A 22,653-nucleotide genomic window follows, 5' to 3' on the forward strand; every position below is an offset into this window, starting at 1 on the left:
CCTCAGCCTGATACTCCTTCTGGGAAAATTTGGGTTTAGAAAAGTCGGAGAGTATCATTGAGATGCGAACTGAAGCTGTCGCCATTAATGGAGGAAATCCACTGTCTGTGACGCGAACGGTGAGGGTGTAAAAGCCCACACAGGTGAGATCCAGGTCCCTGGCAACGAAGATAAGGCCTGTGGCATTATCTATGCCAAACACTCCAGCGGTGTTACCTGAAATTAGCAGAAAGGTTACAAAAATTACTGGTAAATATGAAAAATAGAATTTTAATCCCAATTTGTTCTCCTCTGATAAAGCATTAAAGAGCAAGTCACCGTTCAGTCACGACTCTGTTTAAAACAGAAGAAAAGAAAGAAATAGAACTAATAAATGTCTTTACTTTCAGATAGCATCGCACCTGCTTCCACAGTGTACGTGAGTTGCCCATTAATCCCATTGTCTTTGTCTAAGGCTGTAACTTGCAGTACAGAAGTGCCCACGGGAGAAGACTCATAGGCCACGGCATCGTATACGGTGCTGGTGAAGTAGGGGATGTTATCGTTGGAATCTTCCACCGCCACCAGGATACGAGCCAGGTCACGGTTAAATGGAAATTCCTGATCCTTGACCTAGAGCAGCATCAAGCAAAATGAGAGATGAATATAGATAGCGTTGTATGAGGCGATAAATGAAAGAAATCAGCTAAAATTAAGTAAGGCAGGCAGAGTTGCCAAGAGAAGCATCATTTGGAAGAGTGCGCAGGGACACACACACATACATTAACACCCACACACCCACACACAGGCAGGCTCACGGTAGCAGCCAACCAAGCAGAATTTCTTCATCGTCTCCCCTTTCTCACCATAATAGTGAGGATGTGCTGCGTTCGGGCCTCGTAGTCCAGCCTGTCCGCTATGTAGACCACTCCTGTACCAGGATTGACCCTGAACAGCCTCATGCTGGCCGGGTCCACGCTGCCATAGATGGAGAAGCTCAAACGTGCACGCTCGTCCATGTCTGACGCCCTAACCCTCAGCAGCTCCGTGTCAACCGGCACGTCCTCTGAGACGCTGACGTCGTAGGCCGGCTGCGAGAAGACGGGAGGGTTGTCGTTGCTGTCTTGTATTCGGATGAACACCTGAGTGACAGAGACAGACAGGAGTTTGAAAAGTCAGGTACTGTAGGAACAGACCGGAATTGTGCTCAGTATATTATCCATAAAGATAAGGGCCCTTGTGTAGAGTTAGCTTTGATAATACCTGACACAGTTGTAGGGTCGTATACCCCCCAGATTTTTCCATTTGCAAGGGGGGAGATACCATTGAAACTATTATTATTATTATTATTATTATCTATTCACATCAAGGTAAAGCAATATTTATGGTGCCTCTCTGAGCCGGACAGTGTGTTGTCCGAGAGTGATGTGGGCAATTTTTATATTTATAGAAACACTTGACCTTTACTTGCTCAGGATAATCCCATTAATCCACTGATATCAGGGATTTCCCTTACACGGCAGCCCTAGCAGGCCAGCCAAGAAGAGCAGGATCACAGAAACAAAACAACAAAAAGCACATTTCATAGTCAGCAAGAGATAATTTCAGAAAAAGGGAAGCGTGTGTGTAGGAAGGACGAAAGCTGAGAGTAAACAGCCTCCCTCGGAAGAGGCGACAATAATTTAATTTGATGTGGTCTGGAGTGTGTGTAAGAGCCAATGCCAGTGCATAACAAATCAAAAGTGTGTGTACCTGTGCTGTGGCAAAGTTGGTCCCATCTGTCACCTGGACAGTCATGTTGTACACAGACTGCACCTCTGCATCCAGGGGCTTGGCCACAACTAGAGTACCCACCCCGACTTGAAGGTCAAACTGCATGTCAAAGCTCCCTGGAATCACACACACACACACACACATGAATAGTTCACACGGAGCTTCAGTCATTTAGTATTCACTTTGTGCGCTAAACTCAGGTGCTTTAAGTTATTACTGTGTAATTGTTTTGGCCAGGTGCCTGCGTCTGGAGCTGGAGGGTCTGTGAAATAAAATCAACTGAAATGCAATGCAATGTAGCAGCGAACCCACTTGGCAGCCTGAGAGCTGTTAACAGCCACACAAACATCTGTCTTATCACTCCAAAACACAACCCATCTCGGAGATCAAAAACCTGCAGCCGGGTCTTTTCCACGGGCGGTGAGTGTACAGTTTAGAGGCTTAATGTTTGATTAGAGTGAGGGAGAGGATTGATATGTGTTAGGTATTCAGTACCATCCTTCGTCTCATTCCAGCTTCTCTCTCGAGATATCTGGGAGCTTGAGCTCTCCTCAGCATATGAATACTGATTGGGCATTTTTCACAGAGCCACTGATGCGTGTTGAGTTGGAGCAAACCGCGGGGATTCACTTTTTTTTCTTTTTTTTTTTCTGGAGGCATGCCTGGTCAATATTATACTACAAGGGGGGGGAGAGACAGAAATTACAGTGTGTAGTCTCTAAATAAAAAACAAGCATCCTGTTTCTTTTCTGTCTGTTTGAGGCACCTCCAGGGTGTGTGATCATGCTTCATAGATTTTTTTTGTTTGTACAGTAGCATCTGGTTTTACACAGTGATACAGCCATTAATGTACAGTATACAGTGTGTCTTAGTTAATAAATGGCTACTGAAAAAAGTATGATGTACATAAATCTTTCTATTTGTATTCTGTTCAACAGCCAATAATTTAGATCTCATTTTATGCTTTTTGAAAGTGGTCTTAATTGGACTGCTGTCAGCAGGTCAGTGACAGGCATGACTAATAACTTCAAGGCACCCTGTGGAGTTTCTGATCTCTAGTGGTCCTTTACAGCAATATCTTTGAGAGGTCCCGCTGTTGTTTATATCATGTGAACATAATGAAACACGTGAACGTCGACATCAAAACCTCAAATATATCGATATATTCTGAAATTGATTTCTTGGAGAAGTGAGGGAGACTTTCAGCTCCTGCGGTAGCAACAGTGACCCCTTTTTGTTTGGCTACTCGGGTGCAGTGGAAACAAGTTGTGAACACAGTATTAACATTTAAGTTGATGTGACGGACTTGTTGGCGCACAGTCGCTTATTTGCACATCGGGCAGTTACGGAGCAACATTATCATTCAATTAAAGAAATGGATGTTTCTGTCCAGCTAGCAAAGACTGACTCTCTTTTAGCTCGGCCTTTGGTCTCTACCAACTCCTGGGGGAAATATCCGTCTCTTTAGCTGCTAAACGCTCCTCTGTGTTCACCAGCTGGTCTGGTTGGTATTTTATTGGTAATTTTTATTTTAAAGAATCATGCTGACAATCAACATCTTCTTGTTTTTATAGCTCTCTTGCAATGCCGGTGAGATCGGTCTATATAAGGAATCACGACACTCGACTCTGGTTTACTTCCTCCTCCAACAACGCCTTGAGAAAGACCCTGTAGGGGTCAAAACCTGTCGGTGTTTTACTCCCTTATTTTGGATCTTTGTTCTGGATTTTTACTCCAATATGCCCTAACACAGTAAAGGCATTTTATCATCTCCTCGGCTGTGTGCGAGTGTGCCTGAGGTTAACTCTACAGTTTCATTGTGTCTTTACTTTAACTTCAAGAGCACCTTGCATTCCCCTGGAGACTCACTGCGACATAACCGAGAGCACCCGGTATTTTTCTTTGCATTTTGGTCTCTAACCGTGTCTGTCTGATGTTCTTTTTTTTTTTTTGCTATAAAACAACTGCGGCTGGAAACAGCACAATGAGAACAGTGAGCGTGTTAAACAATGACCTGAGACCTCCTATGAAGCAATACAGCTGTGAGGTAAAACAGATGGGATTTTGGGTGGTAATTCTCTGCAGGTTCGTCACTTTAAGCGACGCCTCTCACATTACATGTCACATGGTATAAAGATATCGATTATAGCCACTTTAATCTCCCTCAACAACGGAAGAAAGATCAACAAGTTAAATCTTAAGTAGCGTCGTAAGTGGGCGGCTGCGGCTGTGTTAAAGAGTCCTCAGGCGAGGTACTGAACCCCTAATTACCTCTGATGTGTGTGTATGGATGTGATGTATGAATGCGGCATGTATTCTAAAGCACTTTGAGTGGTCGATAAGACTACACCACCATTTACCATCACAACTGTCAGGTGTTTTCAAAAATACACTTTTCATCTGGAGAAGTCTCTCTGAGGCAGGAACGCCAAAAGTCAGTGTGTCACACCCTCTCCCTATTTACTTTCCAGTGTAGCAGCATTGTAGCTGAACTAATGGCATCAACCTGCCCTGCCCGGGCAAAGATAACAAACTGGTGCTGTTTGTGCCAAGCTGTGTGAGAATCCTTCTTTCAAACTCAGAGTAATATACACTGCCTTTGGTTAAACAAGGTCCTGGAACTGCACGCTGCATTTCCAGAGTTTTCTGAATTTCTCCAGACCCAAGGCATTAGAGAAAGAGGTGTGGCACAGTTAGCTTTGACCAGACCTGTGTCGAGCGAGCAGTTTCTTCCACACGCATTCTGTGGAATGTAGAACATTTCTCTGGCGAGCCGTCCGCCTTTAGTGGTGAGAGAGAGAGAGAGAGAGAGAGAGAGATAAAGAAAGAAAAGGGATTGTTAATATTTAGTGAGTCTTCTGATCAAGGTCTGCATCATTTACATTTCATGCAGCACCCCGCTATGTTGACATTTTCCACATTGATGAGTTTTTATTAAGTAATGGAAGCAGACTATTCATCAGAATGCTTCAGCGCAGGATGGGAGATGTGATTCATTCATGGATGAGTCCAGTTCTAGAAGTTTGAGAGAAGACCCTCATCACTCTGCTTTCACTTAAATGCCAAAAAAAAAGAAAAAAAAATGAAATATTAAAGAGCGTTTCCTGTACAATTACCCCACTGACATCCACAGTGATGGTGGAACAGGAAGAAATTCACCACATTTGCATTTTTTGTATCTTTTGACGTGTGTTTCTGAAAAGAATAATGGACTAAAAATCTACTTATTTTCACATTAACATCAAAGTGAAGGAGCTGGAGCTCTACTAATGTTTTTTTAATCAGAGCTATTGAGTTGCAATCAATAATGAGCTATTGTATTCACTGATTATTCTTTCAAAGACTTGAATCAAGGGACAGGGGCGTTGAACTTGTATGCCCCTGAGAGGATTCATGGTCTTCAACTTACTTTTTGTCTGTTTTGCTTTTGGACAAATAAACCCTCAAGAGAAGGAAATCTTTTGTCTGGACATTGCCCTTTGCCTGTGCACAATTAATCCCAACTACAGAATGTGCCAGTGGCCTTTTCATTTTAACAAGCTAATTTTGATTATGAGAAATATTCAGTACAAGTTACAGCAAAGTTGTCGAGGAGGCGTGTGAGGAGGTCTGAAGTTTGAATCAACGTGTGCAAGCTTTTACAGTGCATGGTGTGACTTCCAGTGTGTTGGTTCAGGCTCATGCAGGACAGGTCCAACTCAACTAGCCAAATAACATCCCCCATTATAATGAGTACTCAAACCATGCAGGTGGTTCAATACAAATCAAAATACTTCATTCATCCCTCAAGAGGCAATTCAAGGGAAACTGAGTCACAAATGCTCCCAAGTCCCTTTTTAATAAATCAGTTAGAACATTTGAATACCAGCTCAAATCTGACATGAAAATAATGAGTTAATTGATTTTTGTTTTTTATAGTTGTTAAAAACACTGAATAAATGCCTGTGCATTAACCAGCAGCACAAGACTGATCTCTGATCTGTTCAGTATCCAGGGTTCGCACACCTTATTAAACAGCAACTTCAATTCGATTTTTCAAGGACTTCCCAGGCCCAGATTCAAGGACCCAGCGGCACACAGCAAAGTTTGAGACACGGATCAAGGTTAATTACTTTTACAACACTAAGTATGTTTATAATGAGAAGGAGCAGGCTTTGCAGAAGCTCACAGAAAACAATCAAAGACAGAGAGAGAGAGAGAGAGAGAGAGAGAGAGAGAGAGAGAGAGAGAGAGATGTGAATGTAGGAACACTTCTCCACTGTGCTGTGTTACAGTGAAGGCAGACTGTGTGTTCTCTTGCCCTCTCTAACACAGCACAGCCAAACAATATATTGTGTAAGCTGAGCAATAGAGACAGAGACTTATTTACAAGCTGATAAGGTGAGACGGTGAAAGACACATGCAGACAGCAGCACGAAGCCTATTTACTGATGTTGACTAAAAAAATCAAATGAACTTAAATTTCTATATTTGCAAAAATTATATAAATTCAAGCACTTTCTATTTTCAAACACTTTTCAAGGACCTGTGGGAACCCTGCCGTGCGTTAATTTTCGTACCGATGATGTTGAACCAGACGGGCGTGCTCGACTGGCCGACAGCGACGACTCCCACTGGCTGAGCTACAGCGGCCGTCTCAGAGATGGAGAAGTTGTAGGACCTCTGGGTGAAGAGCAGGGGCAGAGGCGAGGGCACCGGTTTGCGAATCCACTCCACATGGAGTTTGACGGTTGACCATAACGGGGGATCGCCGCTGTCCTCCGCTTTTATCTAATAAAAGGGAACAACGCTGAGAAATCCAGACATAAACAGGAGCCAGTGAATCTAACGATGAATGAAAAACCCAGACTGCAAACTGGAAACTTCACTTGAGGAGGAAGTAGATTTAAGATGAGTTTACCGCTAGACTTGATCTGTTGTAAGTACAGTATGTATTAGGGATGAACAATTAATCAAAATATTATCACAATCGCAATATGGCAGAATGCAATATAAAAAAAAACAGAAACAGGAGCTGCAATGTTTTTTTTCTTAGGTAAATTCATTCAGGGCAAGCAAACATCAAGAATAACATCATGTATTAGACACACACACATTTTGTCAAAACTATATCCATCCATCTTCCCCCATCCATCAATAATATTTTTGCTCAGCCTCATAATTTTATCTCAGCAATTACAGTCTAATGGGACGGCTGCCCCTGTCTGGCTTCAGATAGCTCACCCTGCCTTTCACACACCCAATAGGAATAACATTAACCGAAATAAATCAGCTAAATCTTTGGAGGAACCTATATGAGAGGTAATTGTAAAATATGGTGTTATAAGTGGTGCTCACTGAAGACCAGAAGCTCCGAGCCAAACACATTATTTGAGTAATTATTTGTTCAGACAAACGGCGCAAAATTAACAAGCACCATTTCAGCCCAAAGTATCAAAAAGCATCGTGCCACCTGCTGTGCATAAACTTCAGCCGCACCGCGCCATCCGTCTCGTGAGTTAATTGACCATGGAATTACCAAAAACGTACAACCTCAGACATCTGGCCTTGTGCCAGGTGGAAAATAGCAATGTGTTTGGTCCCGCCAACTTTGAGGCTGGCTGAAAGCAGAGCCCTATAAACTAATGGCACCCCAACTGGCTATCAATTTTGTTGTAACAAGAGGCAGGGATTGGAAAAACAGCATTTGGGAAGTGAAAAGAGAGGCTGTGCGTGGAAGAAACCAAAGTCTTATCCCAAGAAAGACCCTGTGCAGTCTGTAATTCAGGCTTCAGATCTATTGTCATGTTTGCCATCTTTGCTCAAACACGCTGTGAATAAAAACTCACAGTGAGGATGTCATAGCTTCCCGCCGTCACCATCTTCTTTGATGACACCATGGCAGTCCTGGGGTCGACACTAAACTTCTCATCGTCATTACCGTCCACGATGCTGTAGGTGATGTTGCCGTTGGCTCCCAGGTCACGGTCATAGGCAAAGACGCGGTAGACCGGTTCGCCGCGCTTGTTGCGGTCTCGCTCTGGCAAGCTGATGCGGTAGGTGACTTCCGGGAAGGTGGGCGGGTTGTCGTTCTGGTCCTCGATGTGAACGATGACCCACACGGTGGACTGGCGGGTGGTCACCGGGCCGTCTATAACTGTTACCTGAGGAAAACACACAAGTGCATCATTGCATTTCAAACATTGTTTTTGATATATGCGTCGGTGCTTATGTATTAACGTCTTAAATCCTGGCTCCCCATGTGTGCAGGGCCACGTGGCGCTGAGCTCACGGGAAATCTCTTTGTATTATTGATCCCCTTGAGGCGGAGGCAGAGGTCTGATCACTGATCAATTAAATCAGGGTGAACACCACTGCTGGCAGCCTGACTGCTCACTAGACTATTAATTACAGGCAGGCGGAGCAGTGGGTGGCATGCATACACAGGCAGTCCCATTAAATCTCAGGACAAGACAGGACAGGACGATGTAACAACAAAGACTTCTGCCCCCAATTTTAGACTCTTTTTAGACGTGAGTGTTAAAATAAATTGTGTTACTGCAGATAAAAGCGTCCTTCCACAAAATTTTCTGCTTTCATTTTGGAGCACATTGTCATAATCTGTCTTCTTGTTAAGTACTGGAGCTGAACAAAGCAGCACAAAGAGTTATTGAGCCCAGACAAGTCAGTTGGCATTACAGAAACAAAATACCAAGCTGCAATACTGTGGGTCAACTGCGGGTTATTCCATTTTGTCGAGGGGCAAAGTGCTTGTAGAGTCAACAGAATTTAATAAGTTGAAGAAAAAGTCTGGGAAAGTAGAAGTTTGCTCATGTCTCTAAAGTCGAGAATCTCTGATTATCCGGTTCATCTGCATGCAGAGCAGCAGGAGCAACTGAAATGGTAATCGCAGAGCTATCTGTATGCCCAGTGTCTGCGCTTATCAAATGCTGGGCAGACCAACTCCTCTCCTCCCTGCTCTCGTCCTGACTAGAGAAGATAACCAATGATGAATGATTACATTTAGAAAATCCTAAACCTGGGGCCCAAAACTACAGCCATTCATCACAGTTTATGGAGCCTTGAGGGCCTGCCAGGCTTGTCCTCCACCCTGTCTCAGTTAATAGTGGGTTGTGGCAGGTGGCAGAGCCAGATAAATAATAATGCTATAAACCCATGAACACTGTTAAGGTTTTACTGTACCTCTAAGAAGTGCTCTGCCTGTTGTTCTCTGTCCAGTTTCCTCGCTGTTGTAGTGATCAGCCCTAAAAATGACAAAAGAGCAACTCTGGATTACACCAACGCAGATTTATACATGGTCAATAAAGATCTGCTGTTAAAAGTTGGAGTCTCTTCATCATTCAGTGTGAATACCACACAAAAATAAGAATGAGCTGGTTCCCACATGTGCATTCTCACATGCACATATGTTGCTCTAGAAACCGTAGCCTGCAGCTCTGGCAGAGGGCGATGGCATCTGGCACATGTTCATACGGCGCTGTATAGCTGAGGGTCATTCAGTTGGCCAGCATGCCACCAGGACAGCAGGGCTATTGATAATAGCTGTGATCGAACCAGGTTTTTTCAGATGACGGTTAGACACTTTGACAAACGCTAGGCAGGGGTGTATCAGAGATCACGGCGGCAAACCGCAGCTCCGTTTTGGTGGTGCAAAAACAAACGATGCCATCACCACCACCACCCCCCCGAGAGACACACACACACACACACACACACACACACACACACACACACACACACACACTAAAAACAAAAACTGACTTTGCGTTGATCAATAACTGCTGGATTTACTCAGTAACGACTCAGTAATTTAAACAAATCAAAAGCTCCCCAGACATTATTCTGGTTAACAGAGAAACAAGAAAACGCAGGCATTGATCCATAAGCAGCCACATTATATGACAGTTTTACAATATTATAAGATGATTTTTGTTTTCCAAAAGCATCCAAACAGCAAAATTGGCTCATTTGTCTGGATGTATTTTATCCGAACACGAGACGGAAAAAGATCATTTTGTTTTTTAGAAAAAGCACACATCTGTCTGATGTAGTATTATTTTCAAGCAATGTCCTCATCTAGCAGTCGGCACAAATGACAGAGCAACTCCATGCATGCACTGCAAATAAAGACATCGATACACACAGACAAATAGCAACAATCACACACACACACGCATATATATATATTCTCATATTATTTCTGTGTGGAATGACTACACTGAACACTGACTGTGCTTGAATGGTGATAATGTGTTTGTTTCGGTGTAATGAAGCATTGCAGTTAAGTAGGATTATTTTGGATGCTTAAAATATCGGTGCAGTCAACTCTCAATGGATAAGACTAAAACCACGGCTCACACACACACACACACTCACACTCCTCTTGTGCTTGCACATATCGCAGTGTCACCTTGAGCTTGCTACGCAGGCTAACTTCAATTAAGCAAATTAGGAGTAAATCTAGAGCGGCGGTCACAAGCTGCAGGAGAGAGACTGGGGGGGGGAGTGGGTGATGGTTGTTCAGCGGGACACAGCGCGAGTAACAACTCTGATAAAAATCAATGATCTGCAGCTCGAAGCGCATCTGCAGCTGGGCAATCCTCCGTTTTAATTGGACATCAGGAAGAAAATTATTTAAAAATCCCCACCCACAGCTTCACACGGCATACAAAATTTGTGTAATGGTCCAGTGGCCTGTTTTAAATCTTTAGGCTTCTCCTCCTCCTCTCTAACAGATACTAACATCAATTCACAGCTTAGTTCCTAGCCTTGTAAAGGGAATAGCTCCGATATGTTTTTCTAACTGGGGCAACATTAAAAATACAATTTAAAGATCAAATTCAGATTTCAAATTTAGCTCATTGTTGTTGGTGAACGCCGACTCAAACCAGAATCCGTTCATATACTGGTACAGCAAAAAACCAATACGATCAAGCAGGGGTTGCAAAAAAGGGTCACGCAGCCACCATGACGGTACTCGGCAAACATGCACGCTTGTACAAGAGGCACTCCATCTAACACCCTATGTCAACACTTATCTGCTCTGTTTTCACCCCCACCCCAAAGGAGGTAGGCTTCAGTCGCACACCCAGAGACTAGCAGACAGCACTGTAAGCTGTCACCGCACATTTACACACTTTGCACTCATTCAAAGTTCTGCTTCAATACATTCTGGGAATTGTTTCAGTACCTCAAACCCATCAAATTGACACTTCCAGAGTGAACTTGAAAAAGTATTACTTCGAACCACCCGATTCAAATTTTTTATAAAAACAACTTGAAATTTGAAGAGATTTTTCTTTCCGAGCAGGTCGTAGTGCGGCTGGCAGCTGCTTCATGAAAGCAAATCAATCAGCTGGGTTTTGTTTATTCATCTATCCAATGAAATCACTCTGGTACATGGAAAGTTTTTTGACTGGGTAAACAGTGAGGAGTGATTCCTATTGAATGCAGCTCTCAGTCATGCATGTCTCATTACCAAACTAATAGACTGGCATTGTCAGTCCCATTATTGTGAAAATTATATTACTTGTGTATTCAGATACACACCTTGTGATTGGGACTTTCTAAAACTGCAGAATAATATTATCTGCACAAAAAAGAAATCCTCAATTTCCATATGTTATTTATTGGGCTTCAATGAGCTGGTGGAAGCCAATCTGATGTGAGGCCTCTGAGGGAAAAGACTGCATGAAACATTAAAAACCAATTGCTCAGTGAAAGTTCATTTATCACAATGTCAACAAGATAGTCATCAATATGAGCTCCCTTGTATGGCATTAATGAGTAACAGATAACAAAATACTGGGTCTGGGTCGCTGACACAGACAGCAGGGCTCAGATGGCAAAAAACACTCCCCTGTGGCACACACACACACACACACACACACACACACACACACAGCCCAGACACACACATACACAAATACACTCTCACAAATACACACAAAGGCAAAGTATTTTTTTGTGCAGTTGTTAGATTTTTCATGTTGTGGCTCGGGCACAGATGAGGGAGCATCATCTTCATCGGCTCATTGCAACAGAGCTGCCCTTTCTAATGCACTGCTGTAACCAATTAATCATTTGATTAAATTGCCACACAAACTCTCTTTCTTGCTCTCTCTCGCTCTCTCTCTCACACACAAACACACACACACACACACACACACACACACACACACATTCAACACAGCTGTTGAATGTGTGATCTAATCAGCTGAAAACAAATCAATTCAATATGATTTTGCAGCTGCATTGATGACATTGACATCTGATGGATGCACCAGGACAGGCGGAGTAGTTCATTGTTACAGCTAAGATGTATGTATAATATATATATGATGTAATGTATATGGCCTGCATCATGTTTTACTCTCAAGGATTCTAATTGGTCAAGAGTAGGTGTGAGAATATCTGTGTGTTCAGTACACAGTGATGTACATATTAATGAGTGTGTGAGGACCAGTATGTCCCTATTAGAATCAATATTAGCCTTCTCACCGTGGTTCAGCCCAGTCGTGTCCGTATTATCTATCCATGATGCTACACTGCACAAAAGCGAATTCAGGGAGGAACAGAGGACGGAAATACCCACTTTGATTCACAACCAGAGTGAACATGCAACAGCACTCCATTAGGGAGTTCCTTCCTCTATAAGCTTGATAGCTGACATGCGGCATATTACACACAGGCCATCAGTTTTTGATCATTACATTGACATTTCTTTGAATTGGAATACAGGTCCCTGTAACAGCCAAAATGTGCATATTTGCCTTTTGTTGTTTACTGGAAAACTCATAACTTTATCTAGGGCAGAGACAGAAAAGACTTCACAATGATTTTTTTTTTTTCAACTGGATTTGAATAAAACATTTCACCTCTTCAATAATTCTTTAATGGAAGCTTCAAGCAAAGCTTGTACTCAAAATGCACTGGGACCTCCCTAGACTTCAAACTAGACAGCCAAAACTGAAACACGTCTGAATGTATTTGCTTTAATAATAATGTTTGTCTTCCGAGACAATTCCCCTGATTTAAAACATGGACATTTTGTCAATTAATCAAAATCACTTGAAAAATAAGAGTTAAAAAAAATATATATTTTCATGGTACGCCAAGACTGTGAAAAGCATGGGATCAAGAGAGGCTCTAACAGAGATCCTGTCTGTTACACAGGGTCTAAAAGATTCAGAGTTTTGAAATGATGTTCAGGCATAATGTTGTGAGATGATATTCAGTTCACAGGCAGCGGCTGTATATCGTCTTTCGCAAGACTGTTAAAAAAATGTATGAGGAAATGGAAATGTGCAATTCGCGTCACATGAAATTTACAGATGGACAGAAAAGATACGGCTCGAGATTCATTTTGAGAATCTATAAACAAATTATGCACAATACGCACAAATTACATTGTTCCAATGTTATCTAGTTCCATTGATGTTGAAAGGGGAAACTTACAGCTCTTGTGGAATACTAATGCATATGTGAAAAAAAGTTGTATAAAACCTTTTGTGACTCCAGAAGAAGCTGCACCACGTTTGATGAATTGCGTTGGTTTGATCTGAAAACTACAAGTTTGAAGATTAAAAAAATCTGGGGGTATATAATTATATTTTATATTATAAACCTGTAGCTGTGTTAGTTGTAGCTGTAGCTGTAGCTTTAGCTGTAGCTAGCTACTAGGAGTGCAATGCTAAATCAGTGCACTCTTAAAGGTCCTATATTTTACACTTTTATGGTGGCTGACTGTTTTCTGAGTGATCAAATAGAAATATAGCAGATTTCAGGTAAACACTCAGAGAAACCAAATCCTACAAGGTTTGATGGTGGGTCCAGGTGGGCGGGGCTTCGGGTGGGGACTGCTTTGTTATGACATCACAAATTTACTGAAGTTCTGACGGCTCATTTTAAGGCTCAGTTTCTGAATACAGGCTGTGTGCATTTCTCTGTGGACTGAGCGCTTTGATGCTTTCACAGTATTAATGTAGAATCTAGACCTGTTTTATAATCAAACAACACATGGACATCTACCTTTATACAATATGGGACCTTTAAAAATACACTCACAAACTGGGTAATTTAGCTGGAAGGTTTTAACGAGGAAGAAGAATGCATGGACTAAAAAAAACAGCATCTCTGGTTCTGCTGCATCAGTTTTAATCATGATTTTCCACTGACTCTGACAATGTAGGAGTGCAATGCAAAATCAGTGCACTCTTTCAAAATACACTGAACCGTCACTAAATTCTGATCCCGTCTTTACAGCTCAATACAGTTGGACAAAGGGAGAGATACCTACTGCCTAAAATGTAAATTAGACAGATAGTTTTTCCTTCAAGTTTCTTTCACAGACAAAGGCAGGTATTTTTGCATGTGCACGAGAAATTAAAATTGCTGCATGGATCAAGGACAGTGTGCAAATTTTATCTTTTTGCACTTATGTCTCCCCTGCAGTATTTTTCCACAGGCTCACCAAAGACAACGAATAACCACAGGCTGTCAGAATATCATTTTCATAAGCTCAGACTCTTTAAGGCCCGATCTTGATCCCATATGTAGTAGAGGGGGCTTATGGTAGTTGGCAGTATTTTCTGAATAAAAACCTAAATCCAAATCCCAGCTAATACTCCACAAACCTTTTTGCCAGCTTCAGCTTTGCTTTTTCCCTTTAGATTTTTTTTTTTTTTTTACTTTCATAGAAAAGCATGTTTTTTTTTTTTCATGTTACAGAATACATAGAAATATGCCATGTGGCCCTCCTATCAGAAACATAGGTAATGGGAAAGAAAATTGCTCTGACTAATGTAAACCTCGGTCATGATTAGACGATATTCACCCACACAGTGGCTTAATAAAAACTCACTGCACTAATTTCCCGCAAAGAGCTTACACCCCTAAAGAAGGCTGCAAGTAATATTTGGTTAAGAGTGCAAAGAAGATTGTCTGCACGGCTCATCAGTGTCCTAGATGTTTGACTGTGTGGGCACAAAAGTCTCTTTAATTTGTTGTGTGGGAACCAAAGCCTTTTATTGAGTGAATGAAGTAGGAGGTGCATGATGAAAGAAAATCTGAGTCATTTCAGAGTCACGCAAACATATAAACACAAACGTCTGGTGTAATTATTTGTTGTTTGAAGGGATATATTACTAATTATGCCTTTAATCACCACATTATTCTACCAAGATAATATTTCAATGACAATCGTATCTGTTTGTGAGTTTTACCTGTTTTGGGGTTGATAGAGAAGAAATTCTGCGGGTTGCCGGCGGTGATGCGATAACTCAGACGACTGGGTGTGGCAGTGAGGTCGGGGTCCTGCGCCTGGATGTGGATGACTGACACATCCTTTGGAGAGTTCTCCATCACGACTGGGTGGTAGATTGGATCCGAGGTGAGGGGAGCATTGTCATTGACGTCCTCCACCTGAGAGAGAAAGAGGGGAGAGGAAACAAAGTGGAGAAGAGAAAGGGAGAGAAAGCAGTGTTGTTTCTTTTAATCTATTCTAACTGCCCTCTCTATCTGAGATGGATCAGAACTGGCAGCAGACGCGTTGATAAAAACACAACCTTCTAAATCAGCATGTGTGGCGTTGCTGTGAGGACAATCCATCTGCAGATTTAAATATCTTTGTTAATCAAGCAGCTGATGAGATGCAGTGTGGACTGGGGTTTGGGAAGTTGATCTGTTATCAATCAAAAAATGGAAATTTATTTACCAGAAAATGTCATAGATGTCATACTTTAAATGCACTGCAAATTAATTTCCCCTTCTTAAGGCGTAGATCTCGAATATTTATGGCAAACAGAGCGTTGATTGAGTGTTTGCTGGGAGGCACCGAGAGCCAAGATGGTTCAGCCGGTGAATGAGGAGCACCTGTGCCTGATTAATCTCCCTATTTCCGTCTGTGATAAAGAGGCAGGGAGTAAAGCACCCGATCACACCACCGCACCTGAATATCCCGAAGCCAGGAAAAGGCTGTTTGTTTTTTCATACGCCGCTGAACTCTCCCCCAAAGGGAAAGCAGAGCTGTAGCAGCGATGTGTGTATTAGAGTGTTTAGACAGTGGATTACTTGGTGCCAAATAAAACCGGCGATGAAGCAGAGAATTCCTGCCATTGTGCCATCTCTCTTACAGACTGAACACTGCACTGAGCATCGTTAGCATGTCAGAGAGGAACACGCTCATGCTTTAGCGTCACAATGTTACTTTGGATGTGACACTCAACAGTTATGTACAATAAACATGTCAAAACTGGCCTGCAGTTACATGTTGACAGATAGAGACAGAGACGCTAATCTGTTGGCAGCACCTCTTAATAAAATGTCATAATTTTCTGGAGAAGAAAGACGTGAGAAGTTGTTTGAAGATGCTTGAAAACTGAATGACGATAGGAGTGCTCGGTGTACAAGTGTGGTATATATAATAAATATAGAGTAAGAGCGGAGAAGACATAAAACTGAATCCTTTATGATATAAATGTGGTGGGATATGGTGGAAATAATTAATGCACCATTAAGCGAGGAGTTCTCCATCCAAACTATCTTTCAAGTATCAAACAATAAGCTCCCTGTGGACTTGAATGAACGCTTTAAAAAATGTATGCTCCTTTGCAGAGTGTGATTCCTGGGAAGCTGCTGTGCAAACCCTGGAGTATTGCAAAGGAGCTTGGTGTGCAAAGGCCAATTAGTGCAATTAGTACTCCACAGTAGATTCTGGCTAGTTCATATTTAGCTACTACTACTGGTACATTTTTTTTTGGGGACAAATTCAGAATTCCACTGCCTGTAATTTGCAGTTACTACTAAATATATTAAAGAAAATGTTGACTGCACAATGTAATGGCTACAGAATAATGACACCATCTGCATTTAGATTGGTTCCCTCTAAGCCTCGCTTTCACTATGCAAGTCTTTCTGCCACTGGGTATGAAAACTCGTGGAAAAATGAAGGCTTGATTTACGGCACGAAGGAAGCGCACCTGCCACTGCACAACCAAAACAGAAAGAAGATAGTGCTTTTGTTTTCTGCGGTAGCTATTAGTAGTTATCACTAGCTTTTCCCAGGTAGTGCAAATGGCAGTTGAACAAGTGGGACAAGCGGAGTAACTACAGAAAACCTGCCCAGCAAAATAAAAAGAGCCCCATTGTCGAAGGAGGTAGAGTAGGTAAAGACGTGAAAGGAGAGAAGCCGAGGTAAAACAAGAGTGAACCTTGGTCAGACTAGGACAGAAATTCAGCCCCCACTTATCAGCTGGGATTGATTTTATGGATTTTTTTACTGTCCGCTGGCTCATCAATGCGGCAGTCCACAGGTCAGGTTGCAGGCAGTCACTATGGTCTGTCTGACTATGCATGACTTCATACGGTTCAAAACTGACATTCAGTTGTCAAAATTTCTACTGGCTTAGTAAACTATCAGTAATTCAACCAGGTGTTTTACTCTGCCCTTATGGCTTTAGCTTTAGCACTGAGACCTGGGTTTCTAATTCGAATTGGCATTCTTCCAGTTGTTTCTTGCTTTGGAGAGTAGCCAGGCTGATAACAGTAGCCATGTTGCTAACACCAGGGCTAGCAGCCAGAAACAAACGATACATTGTCTGGTTGATAATCTAACAAATAACACATTTCCTAGCGGTGACCCTTCTAAAATGAGCAGTGGTGAAACCTATTACATTCATCTTGCCAGTGGCACCAACATTAATACCACTTGGAAACGCTGGGGGTGAAAGTTGTCTATTGCCACTTTAAGCACAAGGTTGTTGTATTTTTGTGACTGATTAAGGTTCCACTGATGAATCTTTATCAGACACGGCACCAAAATGAAAGCAGCCATGTCTTACACCGCAAACTGCTACTTGGCATTTCAAGCTCATGCTTATCTCAGTGCAAAAATCAAAAGACATTTCTTCAGTATGAGGCCTCTTATGCATGCATAGTATAATGTGCATATTGGCAGCAGAAAGTGCGTACCTGGATGAAGACTTCAATAGAGGCTGACAGGGGTGTAACCCCTCTGTCTGTGGTGTAGACTGTCAGCCAGTAGGAGTCTTTGGTCTCACAGTCCAGGATACCAGCAGTGTAAATCACGCCTGTTGAAGCGGAGAGAAAGATTAATGTGGTTGTTACTTGAGCTTGAGAATACATATCTATTAGGCGTGTGAGTGTGTGTGTCAGCGTGTGTGTAGGGGCAGTCTGGGTGTCATCACTAGAATACAACCCTAAAAGATCTCATGAGGAAAGTCTTTGAATACCAAGTTTCCAGAGGCAAAGACATAAATTTAGAGTAAACTTTGTGTCCTGGCTTCAGTGACATTCACAGGCATTAGTGGCGCCGCTGTAGTCACCTTCAATGTTTCAGCTTCTCTACAGCTAATCACAGCTGACCAAACTGCTCCCGCTGCTATTTGCTTAGTGCTAAACGTACCCTGAACTGCCCTACAACAATAAAGACACACACAGACACCCAGACACTCACGCACATTGACTGGCGTGTGTTTAGTGGCCTTAAGGAAGATGAGTGGCCGACAGCTCTGGTGACCTCTGGAGGGACAAAGAGAACACTCACAATGGATGACACATCCGTACCTCTTTTTTTAAAATCAGTCATGCAGGACTGTTCATGTGAACACTAGACAAATGACACACACCCTCAGACGTGAGTTCCCATTCTAAGTTTTAGGGTCAATTTATGTCATGTCTATGGATCACCACAAGCACAATGGAGCAAGGTGTCACACAGTTTATTAAAAAAAATGAAATTTATATATATATATATATATATATATGTATATATATATCACACACACACACACACACACACACACACATATATATATAGATACAGAGCAGAGTTACATACATATATACATATAGCTGTATCATTTCTATCAACATAAAATAAGGTGTATTCAGGTAGGAATAAATAGACTGAACTGATGCAGTTGATGCATTTCAGCTCAGTGCACACAAAATTCCATCAGATCTAAGAGGCAGATACTCCCAACATATGACTCTGTGATTTCCACTAAGTTGCAGCAACTCAGTAGGAGCTAAGATATACAGGATGTGTTTGTTAAAGCTTGCAGACTTCATGAATCTGTGCTTGAGTACACAAACAATTAACCCACACCAAATGCTAGACCAGGCTCAGACTGAATGTGTCAGCAGCTGAACATTTACTCTGGCTCTTTTTATGCTTACCTAAACCTTAACACTGCAATTAGACTTTTTTATTAGGGCTGAACAATTGATCAAAATATTATCCAAATCACAATATGGCTAAGTGCAATATCCAAATTGCAGGAGCTGCAATTTTTTGATAAAGGTAAAATGTATCACAGCATACCATAAGTGCAGCATTGTGGTGTGACTGAAATGCTTTTATTTATTTATTTTTTCAGTGAAAGACTCTACACTATAATCATGACTGCAATACAATTTCTTTTTTTGCATGTTGTCTTTTCATAGTGAAATTGGTTGATGTTGATGACGTTAGTGAGTTTATTGTCTTCCGTGTGCATTTTTGTGCCTTTGCAAAGACTTAATCTGTGTTAGTGTTACCATTAGAATCAGTATCAGAGGTAATGGTAGTAGCTTCAGGAGTAATCTTTGGTGTTGGTTGGGGGGACTTGCCAAACCTACACTAACGCACTAAGTTTGCAACAACTCAATTTCAACCACATTGCCGCCATGGCAAAATAACTGTTGTGTTACAAACACACAGAGCAGTCAGCAAGTCAAGTCAGAAGGTAAGTCAACATCAGAGTCTGGGTGTTTTCACTCTGTTCCACTTGAGAAGTGAGAGCATCAAGATAGATACACAGGCAACACATTTCATCAAACACTGTGTGTCCAGAGCCATGTAGTGCAGGAACAACACCATATAGGGGGATTCTTTTAATTTGACCAAAACAAATGAAGACCTGTGTCTGTGACTCCAGGGAGGCGGAGAGAGCCAAGACAGTTCAGCCCCAAATGCCACGCCCCTTGGGTAAACATGCCCAGTGCCACTCTTGCTAGACTCCATGCCTAACCTTGGCCACCCTGTTAAAAATATTTTTTCAGGATATAAAAAAAAAAAAAAAAACAATCATCCAAATATTTTGTTCGGTGAAAATCCTCTAAGCACAGAATCTGCGGACAGGTTCAATATCAACAATCCTTCCAATATAGATTAAAAAAACTCAAAGATTGATCTTTTCATACATTTATCAATTTGTTTGTGCTGTTGGAGAAATTAACTTGTTTTCCCGTCATATAGTAGATGTCAGCTGTTCCATGACTTGGCCTTTCACTCCGAAAAAAACCTCACATGCCCATGCGATAAGTCACACAAGCATACAAATCAGTGACTTGAGGTGTGACTGTGTGGCCTTTTAGTATACGGAATCAGTCCTCAGCTGCAAGCCGAAGGTGTTACCTTATCACCAGAAAGCGTGTGTGTATATGTCAGATTATGAGTAAGCAGCTGCCCAGGGCACGCACAATGCATAGTAAGAGTGTTTGCCGAAACACATCCTTGCTCTATCGTCCTTGACCATGTCCTTTTCAAACCACATCTCATCTCTGTCAGATTGCTCGACACAGAGAGACGAGGAAAACAGAGCTGGCTGTTTCAAAAGCTCTTTGAACTTTAAGACCGACAGGCAGTATTCAGTGAATTCAATATAAATCTGACTTGACAGCATCCATTCTCACCATAAATAACACACTTCAAAGAGGGAACAAAATACTGAAGGGTCATGGCATATTTTCTAATCTAGAAGTTCACAGTACACTCAGGTTTACATCCATCTGTCACGTCTACTCAACTTACCCGTTCCTGAGAAACAGGTTTTGGGCACCCACTATCTAATTAATGCCACTATCATATCAAATACTCTAATCTGGGATTGATGAGAAAATACTGCGTGCATCTGCGTACAACTGAACAGCTCTGTGTGAGGCAGAAAAGAGGACATCAAAAAAAATACAGCCGGCTAATTTTTTACAACAAATGCGTAGTAGATGACGTCTTAAAAAGTGTGTTTGCCTGTAACTCAAAGAATGCTTTATCCTGACTGTGACAAATCCTGGCGCCTGCACACCCAATAATAGAGGAGCAAGGGCTTCTGACAGCTGCCCAATGAGAAATTGCAGGGCTTGCTTTCCCCCCTAACCAATGACAAGAATACCAATTTCTGTTCAAAGTGCGGGAGAGCTATGGATTTAAGCCAGAGAAGATCCGACTTCTTCTCTGATAGATAGCCCCTGTACTTTCCATCCACATAGGTGTGAGTCATCTCAGACATCTAAATATAAAATGTGGGAAAAGGGGACAGATATGACAGACAATACGGGTGTCATGGACTGTACATGATGCATCACCATCACAGAGACAATTTGCACACTACAAGGGAAGCAAAGCCGTACATTAAGGCAGGCTAAACAAAATGGATTTCTCACTCTTTTCTCTCATTCTCTCTGTCCCTTTTACTCCATCTCACTGTCTGTCTAACTTTCTCTACCCATACTTAGTTTTGGCACTTAGAGCCACAGATTGACAAGCAGTCAGAGCAGAGCCACTCAACATGGCAGCTAAATGCATGGCGGGAGGACAGAGCTGGTGCTACTGTGTCCGCGCCTGACAACACTGACTTCTACGCGTCAAGATGAAATGAAGCACTTTGATGAGAGTGAAAACTTGGCAGGTGCTTACAATTTCCCCTTATCTGGTAGCAAAATGACTTTTCACTTGCTTATTACATTAGGAAAAAAAAATTTAACAAAAGCTACAACTTGCAAACAAACTTCCCAAAAGCAAAAAAAAAAAAAATCTAAAAATGTCTGTGAGGAAGGGAGCAGTATTTTCTTCTGACACTTTTTATCTACTCCAGACTCCCCTGCATCCTCTTCCTTCCTCTCCTCGCTTCGCTTCCACTCCCCTCTCCCTTCACTTTCTGCTCCAACAAGCACTCTGATTTCCCCTGGAAAATCTGCGCTCAATAAACTTTCTCACTAGCTCTGATGCTCGTTACTGAGGTTATAATACTGAAGTGAATAAAAGCGCCAATCACTATTACAGAATCCTGTGGGGATCTGTGTATGTACTGTACACCATTTTGCCTATGAGCAAGTATATACACCATGCAGAGGTTATTATGTATACATATGCAATGTTATATGAAGACACAGAGATACAGAGAGAGTGAAGGGAAATAGACATTCTCTCTGTCCTGTCCATCTGTTCCTCTCTCCACTACAGTCAATACTAATTAGCCTAGTTAAAGGTCAATAGAGGGCTCTAGTGCGAGTCGTGTACAGTAGGGACCGGTGTGACAAGAGGTGAAAGAAAGGCCAGAAGTGGAACAGTCTTTTCTTTCCCAAAACTGAGCTCTAAAATAAACTCCAGTGGCTAAAAGTAACTAAACTATGCTTATTTTATGCTTATTCTTAGCCACTAGTCATTACTCTGCTAGTTGCTATTGATAATTGATTCAACTAGTTGCCCTACTATAGTTTATTGTTCCAATTATAAAACTGCTAGTGCCAAAGTTTGGGTTTAAGGTCTGTCCATACTTTCTGCCTATTAATTACGATGTAATGGTTAATAATAATTTAAGGTTTGATTAAAACTAAGGATTTTATTTAAGCAACAAAGTTCTACTATTCATAATGAAAATATGGATGGCATGAAATGCAGTAAAAAACTGTGATTACTGGAAAAGCTGTTCCTTCATTTCAAGTAGCCACTAGAGACAATAGAAAGCTTCCAAAGTGAAGAAGAAAAGCAAATAATCTTTAACACACTCTCATGGAACTAATTAATAAACATGAGTGAAACTGCATTTGAATTAATTAGATTAGTGAGTAATGAGTGGAGAAATTGTCAATAAAATACTTATTATGATCAGCACTGTAATG

General features: G+C 41.7%; 1 protein-coding gene across 2 annotated transcripts in view; it reads right to left on the bottom strand.

Moving 5' to 3' along the window:
• fat3b (FAT atypical cadherin 3b) overlaps window positions 1-22,653 on the bottom strand; it is a 68,518-nt gene that overhangs the window by 40,071 nt on the left and 5,794 nt on the right. For both annotated transcript variants that reach the window (XM_087172752.1, XM_087172753.1), the window contains exons 4-13: window positions 17,722-17,840; window positions 14,976-15,174; window positions 8,935-8,996; window positions 7,581-7,895; window positions 6,312-6,522; window positions 4,462-4,533; window positions 1,732-1,868; window positions 846-1,121; window positions 402-612; window positions 2-216 (exon numbers count right to left, since the gene is read on the bottom strand). In XM_087172752.1, the coding sequence (XP_087028878.1) occupies window positions 2-216; window positions 402-612; window positions 846-1,121; window positions 1,732-1,868; window positions 4,462-4,533; window positions 6,312-6,522; window positions 7,581-7,895; window positions 8,935-8,996; window positions 14,976-15,174; window positions 17,722-17,840 (1,817 nt within the window). The remainder of the gene's footprint in view (window position 1; window positions 217-401; window positions 613-845; window positions 1,122-1,731; window positions 1,869-4,461; window positions 4,534-6,311; window positions 6,523-7,580; window positions 7,896-8,934; window positions 8,997-14,975; window positions 15,175-17,721; window positions 17,841-22,653) is intronic.

Source organism: Seriola lalandi, unplaced genomic scaffold (genome assembly GCF_002814215.2).
Source record: "Seriola lalandi dorsalis isolate HSWRI2012SDOR001 ecotype SW California unplaced genomic scaffold, Sedor1 jcf7180002053710, whole genome shotgun sequence".
Classification (NCBI taxonomy): Eukaryota; Metazoa; Chordata; class Actinopteri; order Carangiformes; family Carangidae; genus Seriola; species Seriola lalandi.